Genomic DNA, 26,351 nt, shown 5'->3' on the forward strand with positions numbered 1-26,351 from the left:
ATCTTACGGAAGAAAACAAACAAACTTTTTGACCAACCCAGGGCATACCAGATATTGAATATCTGATACGAGGTAAAGAATATACAACACATCATTAGTAATTGTTTCTACTGATGACATGTTGAAATATTTTATGGTGATTACCAGAGGGAAAGGTGGGTGGGGGAAAGTAGGCGAGGGTAAAGGGGGGATAAATGGTGATGGAAGGAGACTTGACTTGGGCGGTGAACACAGCATACAATATACAGATGACATATTACAGAATTGTACCCCTAAATCCTATATAATTTTATTAACCAATGTCAACCCGATAAATTTAATACAAATATTTTATATATGTTAGATTAAATAAAATATATTAAAACTGATTTCACCTGTTTCTTTTTTTTAATGTAATTACTTGAAAAGTTCACATTATGTTGTTTGCATTATGTTTCCACTGGCATCGGATAAAGCATTCCTGGGGCAGCGTGGCTTAACAATATGAGATATTTGGAGGCAAGAGGCTTAAATTTATACCTCCGCCTTCACCACATACTTACAGGTAACTTTGCAGATTACTTTACATCCCTGAAATGAATTTTCTTGCATTTAATATTAAAATACTAAACTGATAATACAGTACTATTAAGAGGTTAAATGATACATGGTCTAACAACGTGTCCTCCAATTAACAGCCACTCCATGTTCATTTCTCTTTTCCTCCTCTTTCCCAGCCCTGTTCCCTATTAATTTAAATGGGAGTTAAACTTCTGTGGTCGACATGTCAGTCCCAGTGCTTATCCTCCCCTATGTCTTGTTCTGGGTTAGCACCAACCCCATGACCAGAAAAGCTGATACTGTCTGGTGATCACTAATTAGTCCAAGACGGACACTTGACTCAAGTATTGACCCCTCTAAAGTCTGGCGAATCTTTAGTATGATACAATGGACCCAAAGAGTAGATCAATGATAATTTGCTAAATCAGTAATATTTTCTCCATATGAAGTTCATCCTAGCAATAGACACAGACTAGTTAATAACAAGAGGATAATGAAGCAGACATGGAGAGAAAGTAAGAACAAGAGTAAAGCCATTCATTCGTTCCAAAAGATATAGATTGTCTATTTATTACATGCTATACGGTTCTAGAGTCATTAAAAGAGGAATGAATTCCTAGAGCTTTAAGAGATCCTTCTACTTTCAGTACATGTTTCTCTTTACAATTCTTTTTTTTTTTCTGTCTTAAGACGGATGGGTTAAAGCTCTCTGTTCCTTGAAACCAAAATGATCTGACACAATTTCACAAGGGAAGGCACACAAAAGTGGCTTTTTGTTAGTTTTTCTTTTTTAAAGACAAATGTCTTGCCCTAGGTAATAGCTCAAATGAAAAAAGGTTCCTCCTCAAAGTGTATTATACCTTTCCCTAAAACTGGTAGACAGAACAGAAAATGACTAGAGGAAATGGGAAAGAGCACTGACCCTAAATATTCTTTTATGTAACAATCACCACCAGAAACATGCTTTTAAGTGTCTTTCCTCTACCACACAGAAATACGTAGGCCAAAAAAAGAAAAAATGTCTGCCGACTACAAATACAGACTATCAGTTCTTACAAAAGACTTTTTCACTAACACAAACGTGATTCACTGTATCAGAGTCCCTGACCACTTTTTGCAGGGAAGTCTGTGGTCCTCACTGCAATAATTTGGGATTGTAAGGCGAGGGGGGCAAACATTTCCTCACTACGGTATATTATGGAACAGGCTTGAAGTCCAGGCCAGATGTGTAGTTACGTAATGGGCAAGAACAACTAGTTGTTTTTATTTTTATTTTGTTTAATTATGTTCTTAATTGTATTTTTTTTTCCATTACCATTTAGTCCCCTTATACCCAGGCCCCCACCGTGGTCCATGTCTATAAGCCCTTTTTCCTTTTTCCTCAATCCCTCTACCCACTAATTTCCCCCTGCCCTTAGCTGTCACCCTGCTCTCTGTCTACACTGTTTTGATGACTATGGCCTTAATGTAGAAGGATGCTGGCAGTGGGCTTCTCATAGATGGCTTTGTTATGTTTAGGTATAGTCCTTCTATTCCCACTTTGCTGAGCAAAGTAGTTGTTTTTTAATTGTACTTTTTTTAATAAAATATCTCAGTGATTTTGGCAGGTATACAGGATCTGGTTTCTTAGCTCTAAAGTTCCAGAGCTTGTAAATGGTTCCTCTTAGCAAAAGGCACTAGAGACTGACTGTAAACCAAAATGTATTTACTTATTAATAAGTAAATTTGCTTTATAATTATGTGCAAGAATCACCATGCTAAGACACAGTGCTGGCTTTAGTCGCCACAAGTGGATATTCCCGCCAGCCACACCATCACACTCACTTTAAGAAGCAGCACTGCTAAGCACTTACTCTGTACCAAGCACTTTGAATAGGTTATTATTTTCATCCCTATGAAAAATCATATGAAGTAGGTTGTATGATCCTACTTTAAAATAAGACAACCGAATATCAGAAAGGTAATTTGTTCATTCAAGATTCCCAAGCAAGTAAATGTAAAAGTATGGGATCTGACCTAGGGCAGACTGACTCTTACCAATGATGACCCAGCACTACATTTCCAGGTCTATTAAAGTCTCTAAGAAAAAATAAACAACTGGGACTACATCAAACTAAAAAATAAAAAGACAACCCACTGAATGGGAGAACATATTCACCAATACATATGATAAGGGGTTAATATCCAAAATTTATAAAGAACTTATAAAACTCAACATCAAAAATACCCAAAATATCCAATTTAAAAAATGGGCAAAGCACCTGAACAGACACTTCTCCAAAAGGACATTCAGATGGCCAACAGACATACAAAAAGATGCTCAACATCAGTAATCATCGGAGAAACACAAATTAAAATCACAATGAGATACCACTTCACACCAGTCAGAATGGCCATCATCAATAAATCAACAAACAAGTGCTGGCAAGGATGTGAAGAAAAGGGAACCTTTATGCACTATTGGTGGGAATGCAGACTGGTGCAGTCACTGTGGAAATGAATGTAGAGATACCTCAAAAAATTAAAAATGTAACTGTCTTACGACTAAGTGATTCCACTTCTGGGACTTCATCCAAAGAAACCTGAAACACTAATTCAAAAGAACATAAGCAACCTTACATTCATTGCAGCATTATTTACAATTGCCAAGATATGGAAGCAGCCCAAGTGCTCATCAGTAGATAAATCAGTAAAACAACTATGGGACAATTACAAAATGGAATACTATTCGGTGAAAAAAAAAAGAAGAAAATTTTACCTTTTGCAACAGCAAAAGGTAGGAATGGACATGAAGAATATTATGCTAAGTGAAATAAGCTGATCATAGAAAGATAAATACCATATGATTTCACTCACATGTGGAATCTAATGAACAAACTGAACTAACAGGCACAATAGAGACAGACTCATAGATAGAGAACAGTATGACAGCTATGGGGGTGGGGTTAGGGGGTGGAGGGATCAAACAATAAAAAAAGGACTCATGGACATGGACAACACTGTGATGATTGCAAGGAGGGAATGGGGTATAACGAGGTTAAATGGTAATGGAAAAATACAATTTAAAATTTTTTTTTAAAGAAGAAGTAAGCTTTAGAAAAATTAGTCTTTCCTGTATATGTCTCACCGACTTCGGATATTTCTTATTTCAAGAAAGGCCTTTTGATTTAGGATCCCAAATCAACCAACATTTATTTTTCTAACACTATAAATTCTGAATACAATTTCTATCAATTAAGGAAGGTCTAAGAGTAGTTAAACACTCATTTCCCCCAAATCATATGATGACTCTGCTTGCTAAAAAAGTCCACACTAAAGGCAGAGTCCTGACCAAAACACTAACAATATTTCCTTTCAGAAAAAAAATCCAACACAGTCCTGGCTGAGGTAGCTCAGTGGATTGAGCACTGGCTTGTGAACCAAAGGGTCGCCAGTTCAAGTCCCATTCAGGGCACCTGCCTGGGCTGCAGGCCAGGTTCCCAGTAGAAAGGGAATGCAAGAGGCAACCATGCATTGATGTTTCTCTCCCTCTCTCCCTCCCTTCCCCTCTCTAAAAGATAAATAAATAAACTCTTTAAAAAAAGAAATAATGCAAAGCAATATAAATTTGTGCTCAATTCTTTATACTGTCATGACATGTTAAAAGAGAGAAACTTACTGATAAAATCACTTATTAATAGTCTACAATGAACCAAAGTTCAGTCCTTTTATATTTTATTATCTTACCAAACATTAAAACTGGAACCCAAATATGAGACTGGAATTGTGGTGCGTCTTTAACTCTTCCAGAATGTTACTCTGGTGGGACTGAAAATGCATTACGGCAGACTTCCAGGTGACGCATGAGTACCAAAGAGCCAGGCTGTATCTAGCCCAGAGGTTCTCAGCTCAATCCAATAAGAATCGCCTGCGTGTCAGTTGGCTTATGATAAAGCCCAATCTTCTATAGTTTTAAAATTGTCCCAGATGATTCTAATGTGCTGGCTGAGTCCACATGTTGCAGGGATGATATTTTTTTAAATGTTATTAACATTTAAGTCAGTAGACACTAATAAAGCAGTTTACCCTCCAAAATATGGGTGGTGCTCATGCAATAAAGGTGAAGGCCTTAAGAGAAAAATGTGAGGTTTCCGGAAGAAGAAATTCAGCCTCTGGACTGTACCATAGAAACCTTGCCTGAGTCTCCAGCCTACCTGGTGCGCTCCATAAATTTCAGACTCAAGACTGCAACATCAACACTTACCTAATTTCCCATATGCCTACCCCCCTACAAGTTACTTGCCAGCCCCCACAGTTGCATGAGCCAATTCCTTAAAAAATCTCTCTCTCTCACCCTCTCCCAGTGTGTATGTCCTATCGAGTCTGACTCTCAATACAGATACCATTTATTTAAATGCAAACTATGTAACAGCATAATGCTAACCTCATAAAATGAATTGGGAAGTATTTCCTTTATTTGTATTATGAAATAGATGGTAGAAAATTGGTATAATTTCTTCCTTAAATATTTGGTAGAATTTACCAGTGAACCTATGTGGACCTGGTGCTTTCTGTTTTGGAAAGTTATTAGTTATTGATTGAATTTCTTTTTTTTTAAAAGTTCCAAAGTACATGTATTGAAATTGTAGGCAGGATAGCAATATTTAAAAAAGTATATAAGGAGTAAGAATAATCAAAGTACAAAACATTTCAAATCTTCAAATCTACAATTTAGATATAGCAAGTCTTATTTATACCCCTTCACTCATAGCTCAAGTTCCATCCACAGTATGTGAAGAAATTTCAAAACTTGGCAAAAGAGTCATAAAATCTGATGGGGGCTCTTAAAAGTCATTTAATACAAAACATAATTTATGTTCCTCAATAAAATCACACACCTTAAAAAGATCTAGTATATTTTATTATACTTGTTCTCCTGCTTTAAAACATGATTCAATTTCTTTAACATATAGTCTTATTCGGATCAGGTACAACTGATGTAATCTATCATATCAACAGACTAAAAAGAAAATCCACATGATCAACAGATACAGAAAAAGCACGTGACAAAATCCAACAACCATTCATGATGAAAATGCTCGGTAAACTAGAAACAAAGGAAAACATTCTCAGCTTGATGGAGCCTACAAAAAACCTACAGGCAACGCCATACTTGATAGTGAGTAACTCAAAGCTTTGCCATTAAGATCATGTACAAGGCAAGGATGCCCCTTCTCACCACTCCTTTTCCACATTGTACTAGGAGTCCTGGCTGATGCAATAAGAAAAGTAACTCCTGGCTGGCGTAGCTCAGTGGATTGAGCTCGGGCTGGGAACCAAAGTGTCCCAGGTTCGATTCCCAGCCAGGGTACATTCCTGGATTGCAGGCCATAACCCCCAGCAACTGCACATTGATGTCTCTCTCTCTCTCTCTCTCTCTCTCTCTCTCTCTCTCTCTCTCTCTCTCTCTCTCTCTCTCCCCCCCCCTCCCTCCCTCCCTTCCCTCTCTAAAAATAAATAAATAAAATCTTAAAAAAAAAAAAAGTAAGTAAAAGGTGCTTATTGGGAAGGAAGAAATAAAACTTCTTCCTGCACCTGCATAATTCTGCAGCTTCTCAGAGTCTTATGGACAGTGACTGAAGAGAGAAACCAAGCAGGAAACATCTAATATACTGAAATCTGAAATTTTAATGAGATCATAACTATGAGTTGAATCCATTTTTGTTTGTTTGTTTTCTTGTAGGAGAAAAGAGGAGCCTCACCTAACTTCTTGGAAATCAACAATGCTTTCGAGTCCTTTATTTGACAGGGAGAATTGATAAAGTCAATAATAATACTATTTTTAGAAGATAAGTAACTACCATTAGAGTAAATCAAAGGGGAATGAATGGCAGGATGAAAATACAAATTCACAGGCATAGCCCAAGAACCAAATTAAGAACCAGCAGAGAAATAGAATGCTTCATTGGCCAGGTAGCCCGTTGAAATTTATAAGGAATTGTAGAGAGCACTAAGTAGTAGGCCTGCCATGGGCAGATCTATTAAGACAGCATGGTCCTTGAACCTAGGAAGCCCAGAGACCCTTTCAGAATGCCTATGAGGCAAAAAATTGCCATAACAAAACTAAGATGTTTCTTGCCATTTTTCACCATTCTCAAGTAAACTGGTTTTCTAACTCCATAACTGAATGAACAGAAAACAGAAGCTGGTGTGGTTCACTGGACTGAGTGCCAGCCTGCAAACCAAAAGGTCGCAGGTTTGATTCCCAGTCAGGGCACATGCCTGGGCTGCAGGACAGGTTCCCAGTTGAGGGCATGAGAGAGGCAACCAATCAATGTATCTATCACACATCAATGATTCTTTCCCTCTCTTTCTCCCTTCCCTCCCTAAAAATAAATAAATAAAATATTTTTTTAAAGCAGAAGTCTCTTGAACAATGATTAAAATAAAAATTTTTAAAAAGCAGAAGCTCATAAGTACTTAGATGTATTTTATTAAATATATCCATTTCTACTGTATTTATGAATTATAATAAAAATGACTATATACATTTAAAAAACTGATTTTGTTTGCAGATGATACAATTATCTATGTAGAAAATACAAAAGAATCAACTAAAAAAATCTCCTGGAACTACTAAATTATTATACCAAGGTTGCAGGATCCAAGATTGATATACAAAAGTAAATTGTTTTCCTGTATATCAGTGATAAACAAGTAGAATTTGAAAGTAAACACACAATACCATTTATGTTAGTACTCCCCAAATGAGATACTTTGGTATAAATCTAAGAAAACATGTATAAGAGCTATACGGAAAAAACAACAAAACTCTGATAAATGGTATCAAATTAGAACTAAGTAATTAGACATTATGTTCATGGATAGAGAGACTCAATGTTGTCAAGATGTCAGCTCTTCCTAACTTGATCTACAGATTTAACACAATCAAAATCAAAATCCCAGCAGGCAATTTTGTAGATATCATCAAACCAATTCTAAAGTTTAATGGAGACACAAAAGATGCAGAGTAGCCAACACAATATTGAATGAGAACAAAGTTGGAGGACTGATACTATCTGACTTCAAGACCTACTGTAAAGCTACACTAATCAAGACAATGTGGCATTGGCAAAGAACAGACAAATAGATCAATAGAACCAAATAGAGAGCCCATTTGAAATAAAGCTCTATAAATATAAACAACTGATCTTTGATAAAGGAATAAAAGCAATACAATGGAGCAAAGATAGTCTCTAATAGGTGGTACTAAATGAATTGGACATCCCCAAGCAAAAAAGCAAATCGAAATACAGAACTTACACCCTTCACAAAAATCAACTCAAAATGGATCACAGACATAAATGTAAAATGCAAAACTATGAAACTCCTAGAAAATAACATAGGAGGAAACATAGCTGAACTTAGGTATGGTGACATCTGTTTAGACAGATCACCCAAAAACATGATGCATGGAAGAAATAATTACTAAGGCCGACTTCATTAAAATTAAAATCTCCAGCTCTGTGAAAAGCAATGTCAAGAGAGTGAGAAGACAAGCTCAGACTGGGAAAAAAAGCATTTGCAAAAGAAGCATGTGATAAAGAACTGTTGTCCAAAATATACAAAGAAGTCTGAAAACTCAACAATCAGGAAACAAACAACTCAACTAAAAACTGGGCCAGAGGCTCTAACAGACACCTCACCAAAGAAGATATACAGATGGCAAATAAGCATATGAAAAGATGGTCCACGTCATATGTCATGAGGAAGTTCAAATTAAAACAACAATGTGATCCCACCACACCTCTACCAGCATGGCCAAATTCAGCACACTGACAACACCAAATGCTGACAAGTATGTAGGTAACAGGAATTCTCACATATTGCTGGTGTTAAAGGTAAATGGTACAGCCACCTTGGAAGACATTTGGCAGTCTGACAAAACTAAATATACTCTTGGCATAAGATCCAGCAATCACTCCTCAGTATTTGCCCAAAGGAACTGAAAACTTACATCCACAAAAAACCTGCACATGGTTGTTTGTAGCAGCTTTATTCATAATTGCCAAAACTTGGAAATAACCAAGATGTCCTTCAGTAGGTGAACAGATAAACTGTAGTGCTTCCTGACAATGGAATATTATTCAGCACCTAAAAAGAAATGAGCTACCAACCATGAAAAGACAGAGTAACCTTAAGTGCATATTACTAAGTGATAGAGGCCAACATGAAAAGGCTACTTACTTTATGACTTCAACTATATAACATTCTGGAAAAGGCAAAACTCAGGGTGATAAGGCCAGTGGTTGCTGGGGGAGAATGATAAGGAAGGCAGAACACTGAGGAGTTTTAGAGCAAGGAAAATATTCTGTGTGATACTGTAATGATGGATCTATGTCATCATATACTTGTCCACTTTCATGGAACGTACACCACCAACTGAACCCTAACTAAGGTAAAACTATGGACTTCGGGTGATTATGAATGGTCAATGTAGGCTCATCCTTGGTAAGAAAAGAAAAAAACCCATTCTGTTGAACAATATTGATAATGGGGGAGTTTAAGCACATGCAGGAGCAGGGCGTATCTGGAAAATTGCTGTAGCTCCCTCTCAATTTTGTTGTAAATCTAAAACTACTCTAAAAAAAGTAAAGACTTTTAAGAAATGATTCCAGGAAATGGATTATTAAATCAAAGTATTGTAAAAAAAATCTTAATTTTAAAAAATCTTCTAGATGAAGTAGTTTCGTGTATACAATAATGGCAAAAAATATTTAACATTTATTCAGAGAGCTACAATTTACACAACTCTTTCAATCCTTACCATAATCCTGAAAGGGAAGCAAGTCAGATTATATTATCACTACCTTAGAGTCAAGGAGGAATCATGGCTCATAAAGGATACTTGACTCCACATAAACCATAGTTACCAACAGGAAGAGCCAGAATTAGAGCCTTGGTCCTCTGACTCCTGGGTCCTGTATACCTTATACTCTATTTGATCCTTACTTTTTCATGTAAAAGAAATGTTCAGTTAATGTTTGACAAATGAATGTATATAATGAATGAGTAAATCAGATCTCATCAGAAAAAAATGCTGAATCTCTAAATTCCAGCCCCACATTTTACCATTATATATAATTTCCCCTCTATTTCTAAATAATGAGGTTTTCCTTTCTAAAGCATAATTATCTTCTGGAAAAAGTAAATTATCTTTGAGCCTATAAGATGATAGACAGCTGATGGACAAATATCCTTAATATTTTTATCTAGATAAAAATCACAAGTTAAAAAAGATGTTCTTAAAAATATCTTGTACCAGGAAAACCAAATTCTAGTGTAAAGTACAGCTTGAGAATGATTTCTGTATATCCTAGATACATTTGGAAATGAATGGAAAACAGTCAATTATACTAAGAGAGAAAAAAATCCCAACATCCAGTCCACCCAGGATTTTGCATCTATTAAAGAAGAAAATATTATCATATTCTCACAACTGTCAGTCTGTGCTGTCAGATTTCATATTTAGCAAGTATCTTAATGCTGGCTGTCCCCACAATTTCATTCTGAATTTAACATCCCTTAGAAATTATTACATTTCAAAACTCCAAGTGACCTGCAAAGATAGTGATAAGAGAAACAGCCTCTGAAGAAAAAGTATGTGTAGCTTCTCAGTGGACAGTGTGAACATTCTAGAATACTGTGGTGGTCCCTTCATACTTACCCTTACCACTACCTACATAATTCCACTTCTTGGGTACAGCTCCCTATTACTGTTGGATAAAATCCCTCCCCCACTCTGAATCATGTGGACTGGATGGAATCTCCTCACCCCAGTCAACAGAGCCAGAAATAAGCACAAGACTTCCGATACCAAGACCAATGCTTGTAGTACATTAGGGTGTCTACCATAGTATTATTGTTTTGTCTGCCCACTACAACATTCCCTTCTTCTGGTGTGGCATTTAAGAGCAGGAGCTCTTCACACTGATTTAGGACACCTGTGGGAGTTGAGGCACATGAAGAGACACCCAACCTCACAGGAGAGGTCCTTGGAGGGTCTCACAGGATGCATAAGCCCACCCACATGGGAGTTGGCACCAGAGGGGCCCAGTTTGCTTGGGGGAAGAAGCAGAAGGGACTGAGGTCCCACGGAGAATGGAGCAAGTGCTATTGTTCCCTCTCAACCCTGCCCCCACATAAATGTCAAAACTCAGCAACTGGGGTGCCCAGCCCTGGTGAACACCTAAGGCTCTGCCCCTCACCATAACAGGGGAGACCAGACCAAAAAAAAAAAAGAGAGAAAGAGAGAGAGATGACTCAAACAGAAGACCAAATGAAAGCCCCAGAATCCATCCTTTTAAGCGACTGAGAGATAGACAACCTATCAGATGCACAGTTCAAAACACTAGTGATCAGGATGCTCACAGAATTGATTGATTTTGGTCACAACTTAGATGAAAAAATGAAGGCTACAATAAGTGAAATGAAGAAAAATGCACAGGGAACCAATAGTGATGGAATGAAAGCTGGGTCTCATATCAATGGCATGGACCAGAAGGAAGAAAATAACATACAATCAGAAAAGAATGAAGAAACAAGAATTCAAAAAAAAATGAGGAGAGGCTTAGGAACCTCCAGGGCATCTTTAAACATTCCAACATCCAAATTATAGGAGTACCAGAAGGGGAAGAGGAAGAGCAACAAGTGGAAAACTTATTTGAACAAATAATAAAGGAGAACTTCCCCAATCTAGCAAAGAAAATGGACTTCCAGGAAGACCAAGAAGCTCAGAGAGTCCCAAAGAAGTTGGACCCAAGAAGGAACACACCAAGGCACATCATAATTACATTGGCCAAGGTAAAAATGAAGGAAAGAATCCTAGAAGCAGCAAGAGATAAGGAGACAGTAACCTACAAAGGAGTTCCCATCAGACTGTCAGTTGATTTCTCAGAAGAGACCTTACAGGCAAGAAGGAGCTGGAAAGAAGTTTTCCGAGTCATGAAAGGCAAGAACCTACATCCCAGATTGCTCTACCCAGCAAAGCTTTCATTTAGCATGGAAGGGCAGATAAAGTGCTTCTCAGATAAGGTCAAGTTAAAGGAGTTCATCATCACCAAGCCCTTATCATGTGAAATGTTAAAGGGACTTATCTAAGAAAAAGAAGACAAAAAGCATGCATAGTAAAATGGCAGCAAACTCACAATTATTAACAACCACACCTAAAACAAAACCAAAAGAAACTAAGCAAACAACTGGAACAGGAACAGACCACAGAAATGGAGTTCACATGGAGGGTTAGCAACAAGGGAGGGGGGCGGGGGGGGAAGGTATAGAGAATAAGTAGCAGAGATGGTAGGTAGAAAATAGACAGGGGGAGGGCAAGAATAGTATGGGAAATGTAGAAGCTAAAGAACTTATGACACATGGACATGAACTAAAGGGGGGGAATGTGGGTGGGAGAGGGTGAGCAGGGTGGAGGGGAGTGAAGGGGGAAATAGGACAACTGTAATAGTATAATCAATAAAATATATTAAAAAATAAAATAAAATAAAATATATTGTAAAAAAAAAGAGTGGGGGCTCTTCAATCAAGCTGCCTGAGTTTGACACCTGTTTCCACCATTTCATACTATATGACTTGAGTCAGTTACTTACTTTCTATCAGCCTCAGTTCTCTCATCTGAAAAATAAAGATTCATTCACATATTTGGTGACTATTTGTTGAACACTTACTATGTTCCCAGACATTATACAGGTCCTTGAGATAGAACAGTATAAATAAGATTAAAAAGACTGATATGATCATGAGGCTTACATATTGCAGTAAAGGAATCAGATGATAAATAAAGAAGTATGCATTATGATAAGTGCTATAAAAGAAATAGTGTGATGAGGTAGTAAAAGATAAAGTGAAAATCCACTTTCTATAGAGTGTTCAGAATGAAGCCTCTCTGAGGAGGTGACATTTAAAATCAGACATAAAGGAGAAGAATGAGCTAGCCATTCAGAGAAACAGAAAAGCATTCCAGGAAGAGGGAGCACCAGCGACAGACAGGAGCTTGGCATGAACAGAGACATAAGTAACCGAAGCCCAGTGAGTGAGCAGGGGTATAGCACAAGATAAAGGTGGAAGACTAAACAAATAGATCATGCTGGGCCTCACGGATTATGGCAAGGAGTTTAGATTTCATTCATTGAAGTGATTTATCTATGCTTTATGCTTTTAAAAGAGTATTCTGGTCTGGCCAAGATGGAGGCATAGGTAGATATGCTTTTCTTCCTCACACAACCAAAAGCAGGATAACAACTAATTTAAATATACTGAAAACAATCAGAACTCTGAGTAAATTGAACTGTAAGGAAGTCTGACAACCAAGGAGTTAAAGAAGAAACATTCATCCAGCCTGGTAGGAGGGGCAGAGACAGGCAGCAGAGGCGGAGAAGACACACAGCAAGGCCACAGACTGAGCCAGGTGAGGCAGCAGCTGGAAGACTGCACAGTCCCACATTTGTGTGTGGATAAGCCTGTAGGAACAACAGGGGAGTGAGACACACTGCCCAACCCAGGGTTCTAGCATGGGAACCTAAAGCCTCAAAACCTCTGACTATAAAAACCTATGTGGGGGGTGTACAGTGGGAGAAACTCCCAGCCTTACAGGAGAGTTTGTTGGAGAGACCCACAGGGTCCTAGAATGTACACATGGCCACCCACCCAGGAATCACCACCAGAAGGGACCAGTTTGCTTGTGGATAGTGGGGGAAGTGACTGAAAGTAAAGGAGAGCCAAGCAAGTGGCATTGTTCCCTCTCTTCACCCTCCCCTACATACAGTGCCACAATGCAGGGAAGTGGGTTGCCCCACCCTGGTGAATACTAAGGCTTCTCCCCTTACAATGTAACAGGTGCTCTAGGACAAAGAAATAAGGCCCAAATGAAACAAGAGAGCAAAACTCCAGAAAAAGAACTAAGTGACAAGGAGATAGACAACCTATCTGATGCAGAGTTCAAAACACTGGTAATCAGGATACTCACAGGAATGACTGAGTATGGACACAGAATAAAGGAAGAAGTGAAGGCTTACAAAGTGAAATAAAGAAAAATACACGGGGAACCAAGAGTGAAGGGAAGGAAACCGGGACTCAAATCAACAATTTGGAATAGAAGGAAGAAATAAACATTCAACTGGAACAGAATGAAGAAAAAAGGAGGAGAGGCTTAGGAAACTCTGGGACAACTTTAAATGTTCCAACATACAAACCATAGGCATGCCAGAAGGAGAAGAGGAAGAACAAGAAATTGAAAACTTATTTGAAAAAATAATGAAGGAAAACTTCTCCAATCTGGCAAAGGAAGCAGACTTCCAGGGAGTCCAGGAAGCTAAGAGACTTCCAAAGAAGTTGGACCCAAAGAGGAACTCACCAAGGCACATCACAATTACATTACCCAAGACTAAAGATAAAGAGAGAATCTTAAAAGCAGCAAGAGAAAAGAAGACAGCTACCTACAAAGGAGTGCTGACAAGACCACCGGCTGATTTCTCAAAAGAAAACTTACAGGGAAGAAGGGGCTGGAAAGAAGTATTCCAAGTCATGAAAGGCAAAAGCCTACATCCAAGATTACTCCATCCAGCAAAGCTCTCATTTAGAATAGAAGGGCAGATAAAGTGCTTCCCAGATAAGGTCAAGTTAAAGAAGTTGATCGTCACCAAGCCCTTATTACATGAAATGTTAAAGGAAGTTACCTAAGAAAAGAAGATCAAAATATGAACAATAAAATGACAACAAGCTCACAACTATCAACAACCAAACCTAAATAAGAAAAACAAACTAAGCAAACAACTAGAATAGGAACAGAATGGCAGAAATGGTTATCAGTGGGGAAAGGGAGCAGGGAGAATGGGGGAAAAGGTGCAGGGAATAAGAAGCATAATTCGCAGGTACAAAATAGACAATGAGAGTTAAGAATAGTATTGAAAATGGAGAATCCAAAGAACTTAACGTATGACCCATGGACATGAACTGATGTGGAGAGGAGGAAATTCTGATGGGAGGGAGTTGCAGGGTGGAGGGGGAGAAAGGAGAGAAGAAAATGTGACAGCTCTAATAGCATAATGAATAAAATATACTTAAAAAAGATTATTCTAGCTGATGTGTAAGAATGGCTATGGAAGAGTTAATTAAGAAAGATAAATAAACGAAAGGAAGGGGGAAAGAGGGAGTGAATCAGGCATGATTCCTGGGTTATTTGGCTTGAGTCACTACGTGAATGAATGTTTATCCACTTATTAAAATTGGAAAGAAGAGTAGAAGATTGGGTTTCAAGATTTATTATATATGAGATGCCTATCAAACAACCTCAAAACAAATATTATACACATTGAATGAGATAATCTATATAAAAATGCATAATACAATGCCTAGCATATAGTAAGCACTTAGTAAGTTAGTTAATATTGCTGTTTGGGAAAATAGAGAGAAATTTCGTCCCTAGACTACCTGTGTGGTTCTTGTAGTAACTGACAACTTTGTCTTGGCCCCCGGCCCACATTCAGCCAGTCATAACATCCCATTCTTTTAGCTACAGAGATTGGTTCATGATTTCGGCGGTGCCACTTGAAATTCTTCTCCAGGATTTTCCCTATCCTATTTACCAGACACACAGCTTTCCCCTCTGTAACTGGAGGGAATGAGGCTGACATCCAGAGAGAGAGGCAGAGATGAAGGACAGTCCTAGAGCCACAGAGCTTCTGTTTCCAAGGATTCTAGAGCAGTGCTGTCCAACAGAAACACGTGAGCCACATGTGTGGCCATATTACAAAGAAGTAAACATAGATAAAATTTTCATTTTTATTGAACACAGTCTATCCAAATATCATCATGTCAACATGTATTCGGTGTAAAAATGAATACAATAGAGTACATTTTTGTATGTGTAAGTCTTTAAAATCCAGTGACCAATAGCCATATACGACGGAGTGGTTACTGTATTGGATAGCCCTGCTTTGGGGGCCCTACCCCAGCCGTTCTTGTGCCACGAGCCAATGTATGACCTTCTAGGATTCTGCTAATTTGAGCTGGGTTTCTGTCACTTACCTCTGAGAGTCCTTAGTTTGACTAACGACATTATTTCATTTACTCCATTTACATCTTGAGACACTAATAATACGTTTTAACTCACAGAGTACATTGTACTCTGAAAACTGATTCTGCAATCCTTAGCACATGGACTATCACCCATCTTCCTATTTGAGTGTCAACTTCCACATTGCACACACACTACAGTTAAAAGGCATGAGACCTCTGTGTTCCAGCCTTGGTGAGCATGAGATGTGTAAACTCCAACCAGAAGGAAACTTTTTAAACACAGAATCGAATGTCCTATGTATGCATGGAAACTCTAAAGCAGCTGATCTGAGATAGAATCCAGGACTCTATGTTGAAACTCTCCTAGTAATTCTAATAACTATCCAGATGCAGAACTACTAAATTGGATTACTTACTAAATTGAAACAGTCATTCCCCCACCCCGCTTCCTTGCCCACTATTCTACTGAAGCACTCATTTCCTGTTTGGTATTTATTGAAGTGCATGCTCCTTTAGGACAGGAACCATACTGCATTCACCTCTGGGTACTTAATTTCAAGCCTAGTAAAGGGTGTGTTTTAGGTACACAATAAATATTTACGTTAGTATAAAAACTTAAAGCAGATTTTTAACGTAATAACTATATTTCCAAGATGGCATCTAAAATAATCCATAGAGACAGGAAATAATAAGAGGGTACTAAGGTTAGGTGATGGCCTACCTCCCCTTATTTCTGTTCTCCCTTATTCCAATTAACATACTGCTAGGCTGAGTTGAAAAAAATTAATAATTGTTGGAATTGCTTTGACTACAGTCATATAGAAAGTGTCCTATAACTACATTAAATGCTGTATGGTACCAGAGTTTCAATCAAGAGTTAGACAATTTTGATTTGTTGACTTCACTCATATCCAGAGTCCACAGAAGCAAGTAGAAGGTTGGACAATTAAGAATTCAGCATTAAGAATGCCAACTACCTGGCTGGCATAGCTCAGTGGATTGAGTGCGGGTTGCGAACCAAAGTGTCGCAGGTTCAATTCCCAGTCAGGGTACATACCAGGGTTGCAGGCCATGACCCCCAGCAACCTCACAATGATGTATCTCTCTTTCTCTCTCTCTCTCTCTCTCTCTCTCTCCCTCCCTCCCTCCCTTCCCTCTCTAAAAATAAATAAATAAAATCTTTTAAAAAAAAGAATGCCAACTGATTCCTGCTGAATAAGAGTTATAAGAAACCAATTCTCAATTCTGCAGGCAATGGGAAAGAGGACATATCATAGTATTCATGAATGACTCTTGGTTTCTCACCTATATTTCCCTTCCCTCTTTCTCTCCACACACACAAAAGCCAGCAATGCTCTAGCGGGTTCAATAAAGTGTTTGTACAGTGCTTTGTGCACAAAAGATACACAGCACTGATTAGTACTGTATGAGTTTGCTAGGGCTCCCACAACAAAGTCGCAAACATTAGGTGGCTTAGGCAACAGAAGTTTATTTTCTCTCAGTTTTGAAAGCTAGAAATCAAGGCTTCAGCAGACTGGTTTTCTTCTGCAGCCTCTCATTCCTTCGCTAGTAGATGGCTGTCTTCCTCCTGTGTCTTCACATGATCTTCCCTCGGTGCACATCCATGTCCTAATCTATCCTTATTAGGATACCATTCCGGTCATAGATTAGGGTACATTGTAATGACCACATTATAATCTAATTACCTCTTTAAAGACCCTGATTACCAGTGTTTTGAACTTTCCAAATGTAGTCACATATGGAGGCACTGGAGGTTAAGACTTCAACATACAAATTTGGGTCCTCCTCAGAATTCTTTTTTTTCTTCTTTAAGTATATTTTATTGATTATGCTATTACAGTTGTCCCATTTTTTTCTCTCCTCTTTATCACCCTCCCTCCCATCAGCATTCCCCCACCTTAGTTCATGTCCCTGGGTCATACATATAAGTTCTTTGGCTTCTCCATTTCCTACACTATTTTTAACCTCCCCCTGTCTATTTTGTACCTATCATTTATGCTTCTTATTCCCTGTACTTTTTTCCTCCATGCTCCCCACATCCCACCCTTGCTGATAACCTGCTATATGATCTCCATTTCTGTGATTCTATTCCTATTCTAGTTTTGTGCTTAGTTTGTTTCATTTTTGTTTTAGGTTCAGTTGTTAATAGTTTTGAGTTTGTTGTCATTTTACTATTCATAGCTTTTTATCTTCTTTTTCTTAGATAAGTCCCTTTAACATTTCATATAATAAGGGCTTGGTGATGATGAACTCCTTTAACTTTGCCTTATCTGGGAAGCACTTAATCTGCCCTTCCATTCTAAATGAAAGTTTTGCTAGATGAAGTAATCTTGAATGTAGGTCCTTGCCTTTTGTGACTTGGAATACTTCTTTCCAGACCCTTCTTGCCTGCAAGGTTTCTTTTGAGAAATCAGCTGGCAGTCTTATGGGAACTCCTTTGTAGGTAACGCTCTTGTTTGCTCTTGCTGCTTTTAAGATTCTCTGCTTAACTTTAATCTTGTATAATGTAATCATGATATGTCTTGGTGTGGGCTTCCTTGGGTCCAACTTCTTTGGGATTCTCTGAGCTTCCTGGACTTCCTGGAAGTCTATTTCCTTTGCCACATTAGGGAAGTTCTCCTTCATTATGTTTTCAAATAAGTTTTCAATTTCTTGTTCTTCCTTTTCTCCTTCTGGCATGCCTATGATTTGTATCTTGGAATGTTTAAAGCTGACCCAGAGTTTCCTAAGCCTCTCCTACTTTTATTTTTTTTTTTTTGAATTCTTGTCTCTTCATTCTGTTCTAGTTGAATGTTTATTTCTTCCTTCTATTCCAAATCATTGATTTGAATCCAGGTTCCCTTACCTTCACTATTGATTCCCTGTATATTTTTCTTTATTTCATTTTGCACAGCCTTCACTTCTTCCTCTATTTTGTGTCCATACTCAATCATTTCTGTGAGCATCCTGATTACCAGTGTTTTGAACTCTGCATCTGATATGTTGTCCATCTCTTCGTCACTTAGTTCTTTTTCTGGAGTTTTGCTCTGTTCTTTCATTTGGGCCTTATTTCTTTGTCCTAGAGCACCTGTTACATTGTAAGGGGTGGAGCCTTAGGTATTCACCAGGGTGGGGCAACCCACTTCCCTGCATTATGGCACTGTATGTGGGGGAGGGGAAAGGGAGGGAACAATGCTGGTTGCTCAGCTCTTGCCCCGTTTTCAGTCACTTCCCCAGCTAACCACAGCAAATTGGGCCCTTCTGGCTCTGATTTCTAGGTGGGTGGGTTTCTGTATATTCTAGGACCCCATGGGTCTCTTCAACAAACTCTCTGCAAGGCTGGCAGTTCTTCCCACCACTGCAATTCCCACAGCATTTTACAGCCAGAGGTTTTGAGGCTTTATTTCCCCATGCTGGAACCCTGGGTTGCATATTCCATCTCACTCGCCAATTGCTCCTTGCAGCTTATCCACACATGAATGTGGGACAGTCCCCTCTGCCACTTGCCTGATCCGTCACCTTGCCACGCATCCTCTCTGTCCCTCCTACCAGTCTGGATGAATGTTTCTTTAATTCCTTGGTTGTCCAACTTCCATACAGTTCCATTTTCTGGCAGTTCTGGTTACTTTTTGTTGTTGTTTTGCTTTGTTTTTAAATTGGTTGTTGCCCTTATTTTGATTGTGCAAGGAAGCAAAGTGTATTTACCTATACCTCCATTTTGGCCAGAAGTCCCTCCTCAGAATTCTTAAGAGTAGTCCAGACATCCATATTGTTTTTTATCAAGCTTCTTAAGGATTATTGCATATACCCAAATTTGACAATTGACTACAACCTGGATGAACAGTTCCATAAGGTTTTTTGTAGCCTGGGATGAACCTGTCATGTCTCAGTACTGAAGGGCATGGCAACCCAGAGAGCCAGAAATGTGGCAGAACCAGGATTGGCAAAGAAGGAGAAAAGAACTTAAGTAAATGATCTACAATAGATATGAGCATCTCTATGTTCTCTTTATCATTAAAGATTATAAATAATAAATATTATTAGCTCTCACTGGTGTTGCTCAGTGGATTGAGTGCCAGCCTGTGAACCAAAGGGTCACCAGTTTGATTTCCATTCAGGGTACATGCCTGGGTTGCAAGCCAGGTCCCCAGTAGTGGGCATGTGAGAGGCGACCATACATTGATATTTCTATCCCTCTCTCTTCCCTTCCCTCCCCCTCTCTCTAAAAATAAATAAATAAAATATTTAAAATTAATATTATTAATAAAAATTAATATAATTAAAATCTTTATTAAAAATTCACTCTAATACAACATTACTGTTGTGACTTCTGTCCGAACAAAGTCTTTCTAGAGAAGTAATGCATAATGAGCAGAAATTTGTGGTTAAGATATTTTAAAGGGGAGGGCTGGATACAATCACAAATGATGATCATTTGCTTCATAGCTATGGATTCAAAGTCCTGGGCCACATTCATCTCATCTTCTTTCCCTCTACTTCAAGCTGCCTCTAGAACAGCCTGCTATACATTTTCATAAATCTCTTAGTTTTATAGTTCATTAATAATATCTGCAGAATTATGTTTCTTTACATCATTAAACAGTACTGGATTCAAAGTAAAACCCAGTAAAACAATCTGATACAACTGTTTTTAAAATAACATACTTCAAAAAAATTAAATCAATAAAATAACATACTTCATTTTTATATTTAATCCTTCATGCACTTGAATATTCTACCTCTGCCTTCCATCTACCAAATATTTTTATAGTCCACAAACAGTGCAAGGAATGTAAAATATAACAATAAATAAAACATAATCCCCACCTTTCAGGACAGCAAAGTCCAGGGAAAAAATGTGTAAACAATAACCACAAGGGAATATGCTATATTATAACAAGATATCCACAAGGTGCTACACAGCACAGAGAAGAAAACTAATATTGCCTGAAGGCAGAGCTTCCAAATATAGAATGAAGGGTATAGTCAAGTATCCTGGCAAGGATGCAGTGAAGCACAGGCATAAAACTGAGAAAATGGAAGACATGTTTAGGAAACAGAAAATACGATGGTGGCTGTTAATAAGAGGCTTATAGGGGTGGGAATTATGGTGGGCCTTTATGCTAAATAATGAGCTCACGAACCAATCAGAGGAAGTCCCTGACAGTTTTTTAAGCATCATCAGTACTGTGTTTAAGTTCCCCAAGGTGTAAAATTCTCCCAAGGGTTGCCTCTGCTCCCACCTTCCCATGCACCTGTTCTCCTCTCCAAAGCCCTACCCCTGCCTCCCCAGCCCCTTGCTGCCTGTGCTGCAGCAGTCAGAGGTACTTGCTGTGCTCTAAATATGCTGCATTTGTTCTCGGGGCTGCTAATGTCAACCACAAGAACTGAGGAACATCTAAAGGTATGGTAAGTCCAGTGACAGCAGCTCTATGATGGAATTTTCAACAATTAAGAGAAATACTGGACCATTCATGTTCTCTAAATTTTTTCTCCCCCACCCCCATTAAACTTTTTTTTAATGGATCTCAAAATTCTGTGACAGATTTTTGGTCAAGTCGTTTCCATTAAAAAGTACGGATTTTAAAAACTAATAACTGAAACACTGCCACACACACACACACACACACACACACACACACACGGTCCACAAAACATTCTCCTTTCCTTTTGAAGGCTTTACAATGCATTGTAATCACTAACCAGTCCTTTACTATTAAACTTCAGTGGCCATCTGAGACAAACAGTTCTGAGACTGTTTTTCCACCACTGATTAAGACTGGGGTGGCAGGTGTTGGGGATAATATTCATTTCACCTTCTGAGCTTTCTGGGCAGACCTGGTGACTTTGCCAGCTCCAGCTGCCTTCCTGTCCCCTGCTTTGACGACACCAACAGCAACTGCCTGTCTCATGTCACAAGCAGTGAAGTGGACTGGAAGAGGATAGTCAGAGAAGCTCTCAACACACATGGGCTTGCCAGGAACCGTATCAACGATGGCAGCATCACCAGATTTCAAAAACTGTGGGCCATCTTCCAGCCTTTTCCCAGAACAACGATCAATCTTCTCCCTTAGCTCAGCAAATCTGCAAGCAATGTGAGCTGCGTGACAGTCCAACACAGGTGCACATCCAGCACTGATTTGGCCTGGATGGTGCAGGATAATCACCTCAGCTGTGAAGCCAGCTGCTTCCATTGGTGGGTCAGTTTTGCTGTCACCAGCCACACTGCCACAACAAACATCTTTGACAGACACGTTCTTGACATTGAAGCCTACACTGTCCCCAGGAAGAGCTTCACTCGAAGCTTTATGGTGCATTTCAACAGACTTTACTTCCATTGTAATGGTGCCTGCAGCAAAGGTGACCACCATGCAGGGGTTGAGAACACCATTCTCCACTCGGCCCACAGGGACATTATCAATGCCACCAGTTTTGTAGACATTCTGGAGGGGCAGAAGCAGGGGCTTGTTGGTTGGACGAGTTGGTGGCAGAATGCAATCCAGAGCTTCAAGCAGCATGGCTCCACTGGCACTGCCATCTTTACAGATGACTTTCCATCCCTTGAACCAAGGCATATTAGCACTTGGCTCCAACATATTGTCACCATTCCAACCAGAAATTGGCACAAATGCTACTGTGTCAGGGTTGTAGACAATTTTCTTAATGTAGGTGCTGACTTCCTTAACAATTTCCTTGTATCTCTTCTTGCTACAGAGCAGCCCAGTGGAATTTCTTTTGTTAACACCAATGACCAGCTGTTTCACACCCAGTGTGTTAGCCAGAGGGCACGCTCACCCCAGCAGCAACAATCAGGGCAGCACAGTCAGCCTGAGATGTGCCTGTCATCATGTTTTTGATAAAGTCTCTGTGTCCTGGGGCATCAATGATCATCACATAATACTTGGCTGCTTTCAAATTTCCACGGAGAGATATCAATGGTGATACCACACTCACGTTCAGCTTTCAGTTTATCCAAGACCCAGGCACACTTAAAAGAGCCCCTCCCCATCTCGGCAGCCTCCTTCTCAAATTTTTCAAGGGTTCTTCTGTCGATCCCACCACATTTGCAGATCAGATGGCCAGTAGTGGTGGGCTTGCCAGAATCTACGTGTCCAATGACCTTGATGTTGATGTGAGTCTTCTCCTTTCTCATTTTAGTTTTGATTTAGTGGTAGTTTCCATGACACCTGTGTTCTGGCAGCAAACCCATCAAAAAAAAAAAAAACTAAATTTTTTCACTTACTGCCCAGTTGTGTCAAAGAAAAGTTTAACATGTTTGTTGTACATCTGGTACATCCTCATAACCATCTGCAGGGAAGGACACTTTTCACTTCCTAGGAGAAGCTGGATGGAAAGTGATAACATTTAAAATGGTGTTCTTCACTATTTTTGTTTTATTTTGATTTTTTTCCTTTTAAAACCAGACTTTAGTTTTAATGAGAGAGTAGGTAAAACATCCCATTTTGCTTTTGGTGCCTCCTGGCAATAATTTTTCTTTTTTCTGCAGACATTCTTAAAAGGAAACTTTAAAAACCTGATTTTCTTTCTATATACCTTGTTTCGTAAATAGGATTTTAGCCTTAAAGCTCACCCCAAAGAATAACAAGTAAAGCAACATAATAGAAAATCATAGAATTTTAGACTCAAAAGGCCTCAAGAGAGAATTCAGTGATGTGTTTAAAAAGTTATGGTTCCTTTAAAGTTCACATTAATAAGGGCCTGCTGGTACTAATCATCTGGTATCCCAGATAAAAGTGTAGCGAATACTAGAGTTATAACCCTGAAAGTTGAAATCAGAGTAATATCATTCTCATACTCTCCAAATCATTTTAAAAAGTTATGAAAGAATAGAAGTAAAAGTTTTGCAATTCAGTGAATGTAGAGTTATTAAATTCCTGGGAATTGTATTTTATTTCTTCTGTACCAACTAAGTCAAGGACAAAATCTAATGCTCAAAAACATGTAGCAAACGTGACCAAATTAAAGTATGATTCAACAGATGTTTCCATTTTTCAAGATGTTAAGGAGTTAATGCCCAGCCTCTCACCTACTGTGGGAATTTCCAAGAGCATCCCTGAAGCTTAATGATTCAGTCTCTGCTGAAATATTCCCCGTCTCTTTTTCTTTCTTTCCATGTCTTAATTCCCTTACTTTTCCTCTCTTTCTTCTCTCCATCATTATGTTTCTCAAGGTAAATCACAACTGGCTGCTGTAGATAATTCAGGCTACAATTCCAATCCCTGAAAACAGTGTAGAATTCTCCCATTCACCCAGAATAGGAAGATAGGAAAGTGTAAAGTAACTCAAAAAGATTAAAAAATGGAATATAATTTGCCAATGAAAAGAAATGAAGTACTAACACATACAATGATGTGGGCGAACTCTGAAAACATATGCTAAGTGAAAGAAGACAGTCCAGAAAGGAAATTACAATGAAGGTTATAGAACAATCAACCTGGAAAACCATATGAACCCTGCCTGAATATAAGTCTTACAACTAAAGATACACAGAAGAAGCCACATTGAGATTTGCAGCTACAAAGTGGTCATGGGGATCTAAAGTACAGCATGGGAAATATAGTCAATAACATTTTAACAACTAGGTATAGTCCCAGGTGGGTCCTGGAAACATCAGGGGGAACACTTTGTAAAGTATATGACTGTGTAACCACCATGCTGTACACCTGAAATGAATACAAAATAACACTAAATACAAACTGTAATTGAAAATTTTTTTAATTTTTTAATAAATTTTTTATTCTTCACTGCCTTTACAGTATGAAGATAGTCATAACAGCAACAATGACCACAATGATGATAATGAAGAATTCACTGAGTGCTATCATGTGCCAGCTAGCTCCTAAAAATACATACTCATTTTATTCTCAGAAAGTCTCTGGAATGTAGATTCTATTACTAATCATTTTTAACATACATTATTTCTTTTAATCCTCACAACACGATTATGTCCCCAAGTTACACATGAGGAAACAGACTAGGGCTGGTGAAATAAACCATTTCAGCTTTCACAGCTAGAAAGTTACAAAGCTATGATTTGAACTTTGACCACTGCAGATGGCTGCCACTTCAGAGGCAACCCTGTAGAGGCAACTGGGTCTCAGTGAGCTAAAAGAATCTTACCTTACACCCTGGCTGGTGTGACTCAGTGGACTGAGTGCCAGCCGGCGAACCAAAGGGTTGCCAGTTCAATTGCCAGTCAGGGCACATGCCTGAGTTGCGGGTGAGGTCCCCAGTAGGCAGCACATGAGAGGGAACCACACATTGATGTTTCTCTCCCGTTTTCTCCCTCCCTTCCCCTCTCTCTAAAAATAAATACAATCTTTTTAAAAAATAAAAAAAGAACCTTACATTTGTGAACAAACACCTGATGTAGTGGGAAAAATCACAGAACCAATAGCTGACAACCAGACCCAGTGTGAGTCACGACACAGACTAACCCAGACAGCGAAATTCCAATTGCTTTGTCTTCAAGTTTAGAAATTGGACCAGAGAGCTTTCTAGGTACTTTTGCCTTAAAAATACATTTAGTTCATGAAATACTTAAAATTGAGTCTTCTGCCCACAACTTTGCCAAAAGAAATGGTTTATTTCCTTCCCTATGTCTTTGTGACTATAACTGGAAAAAGAAGGCATAATTGAAGTCTATTTATGAAGTTTGATACTACAAATTAGCAATAAATCTCATGATTTATTAACTTCTTATTATGAAAAAAATGTTAAACATATTCAAAAGTAGACAGAATAGTACATACACCCATCTTCAAAAATCACTAACTCATGGCCAATTTTATTTGATCTATATATCCCTTCCACTTTGAAGGAAATATTTTGCTATCAAAACAGTTTTGTAAATATGTTGGTATATATAAAAGACAAGCACTCCATACATTTTTTAACATTTCATTATATATTTTTTTTATTTTAGAGAGGGTAAGGAAGAGAGAAAGAGAAGGCAAGAATCATTAACATGTGAGAGAAATATCAGTTGGTTGCTGTCCCAGGCAGGTGCCCCAACCAGGAATCAAACTGGCAACCTTTTGGTTCGTGGGATGATGCCCAACCAACTGAACCACACCAGCTGAGGCTGACTCTCTTCTTCTTTTTTTTAAAATATATTTTATTGATTATGCTATTACAGTTGTCCCAATTTTCCTCCCCTTTATTCCCCTCTTCCCTGCGCCCTGCCTCCCACCAGCATTCCCCCACCTTAGTTCATGTCCATGGGCCATGCATGTAAGTTCTTTGGCTACTCCATTTTCAATATTATTCTTAACCTATTCCCACTGTTTTTTTTCTACCTATGATTTATGCTTCTTATACCCTGCACCATTCTTCCCCATTCTCCCCACTCCCTTTCCCTGCTCATAATCCTCCATGTGATCTCCATTTTCGCAATTCTGTTCCTGTTCTAGTTGTTTGCTTAGTTTTTGTTTTTGTTTTAGGTTCAGTTGTTGACAGTTGTGAGTTTGTTGTCATTTTACTGTTCATAGTTTTTGATCTTCCTCTTTTTCTCAGATAAGTCCTTTTAACATTTCATATAATAAGGGCTTGGTGATGATGAATTCCTTGAACTTGACCTTACCTGAGAAGCACTTAATCTGCCCTTCCATTCCAAATGAGAGTTTTGCTGGATAGCATAATCTTGAAAGTAAGTCCTTGCCTTTCATGACTTTGCATACTTCTTTCCAGCTCCTTCTTGCAAGTTTTCTTTTGAGAAATCAGCT

General features: G+C 38.6%; 2 protein-coding genes across 12 annotated transcripts in view; both read right to left on the reverse strand.

The window, feature by feature from the left end:
- The window catches only part of ANKS1B (ankyrin repeat and sterile alpha motif domain containing 1B), an 833,247-nt gene that overhangs the window by 758,948 nt on the left and 47,948 nt on the right, over nucleotides 1-26,351 (reverse strand). The gene's annotated exons all lie outside the window — the stretch shown is intronic.
- On the reverse strand, nucleotides 21,109-22,784 carry LOC114512813 (elongation factor 1-alpha 1-like). The gene is given in 3 exon segments (XM_036019454.1): nucleotides 21,109-22,395; nucleotides 22,397-22,509; nucleotides 22,511-22,784. Coding segments are annotated over 3 exon segments (1,344 nt in total). The 5' UTR covers nucleotides 22,760-22,784; the 3' UTR covers nucleotides 21,109-21,413.

Source organism: Phyllostomus discolor, chromosome 2 (genome assembly GCF_004126475.2).
Source record: "Phyllostomus discolor isolate MPI-MPIP mPhyDis1 chromosome 2, mPhyDis1.pri.v3, whole genome shotgun sequence".
Lineage (NCBI taxonomy): Eukaryota > Metazoa > Chordata > Mammalia > Chiroptera > Phyllostomidae > Phyllostomus > Phyllostomus discolor.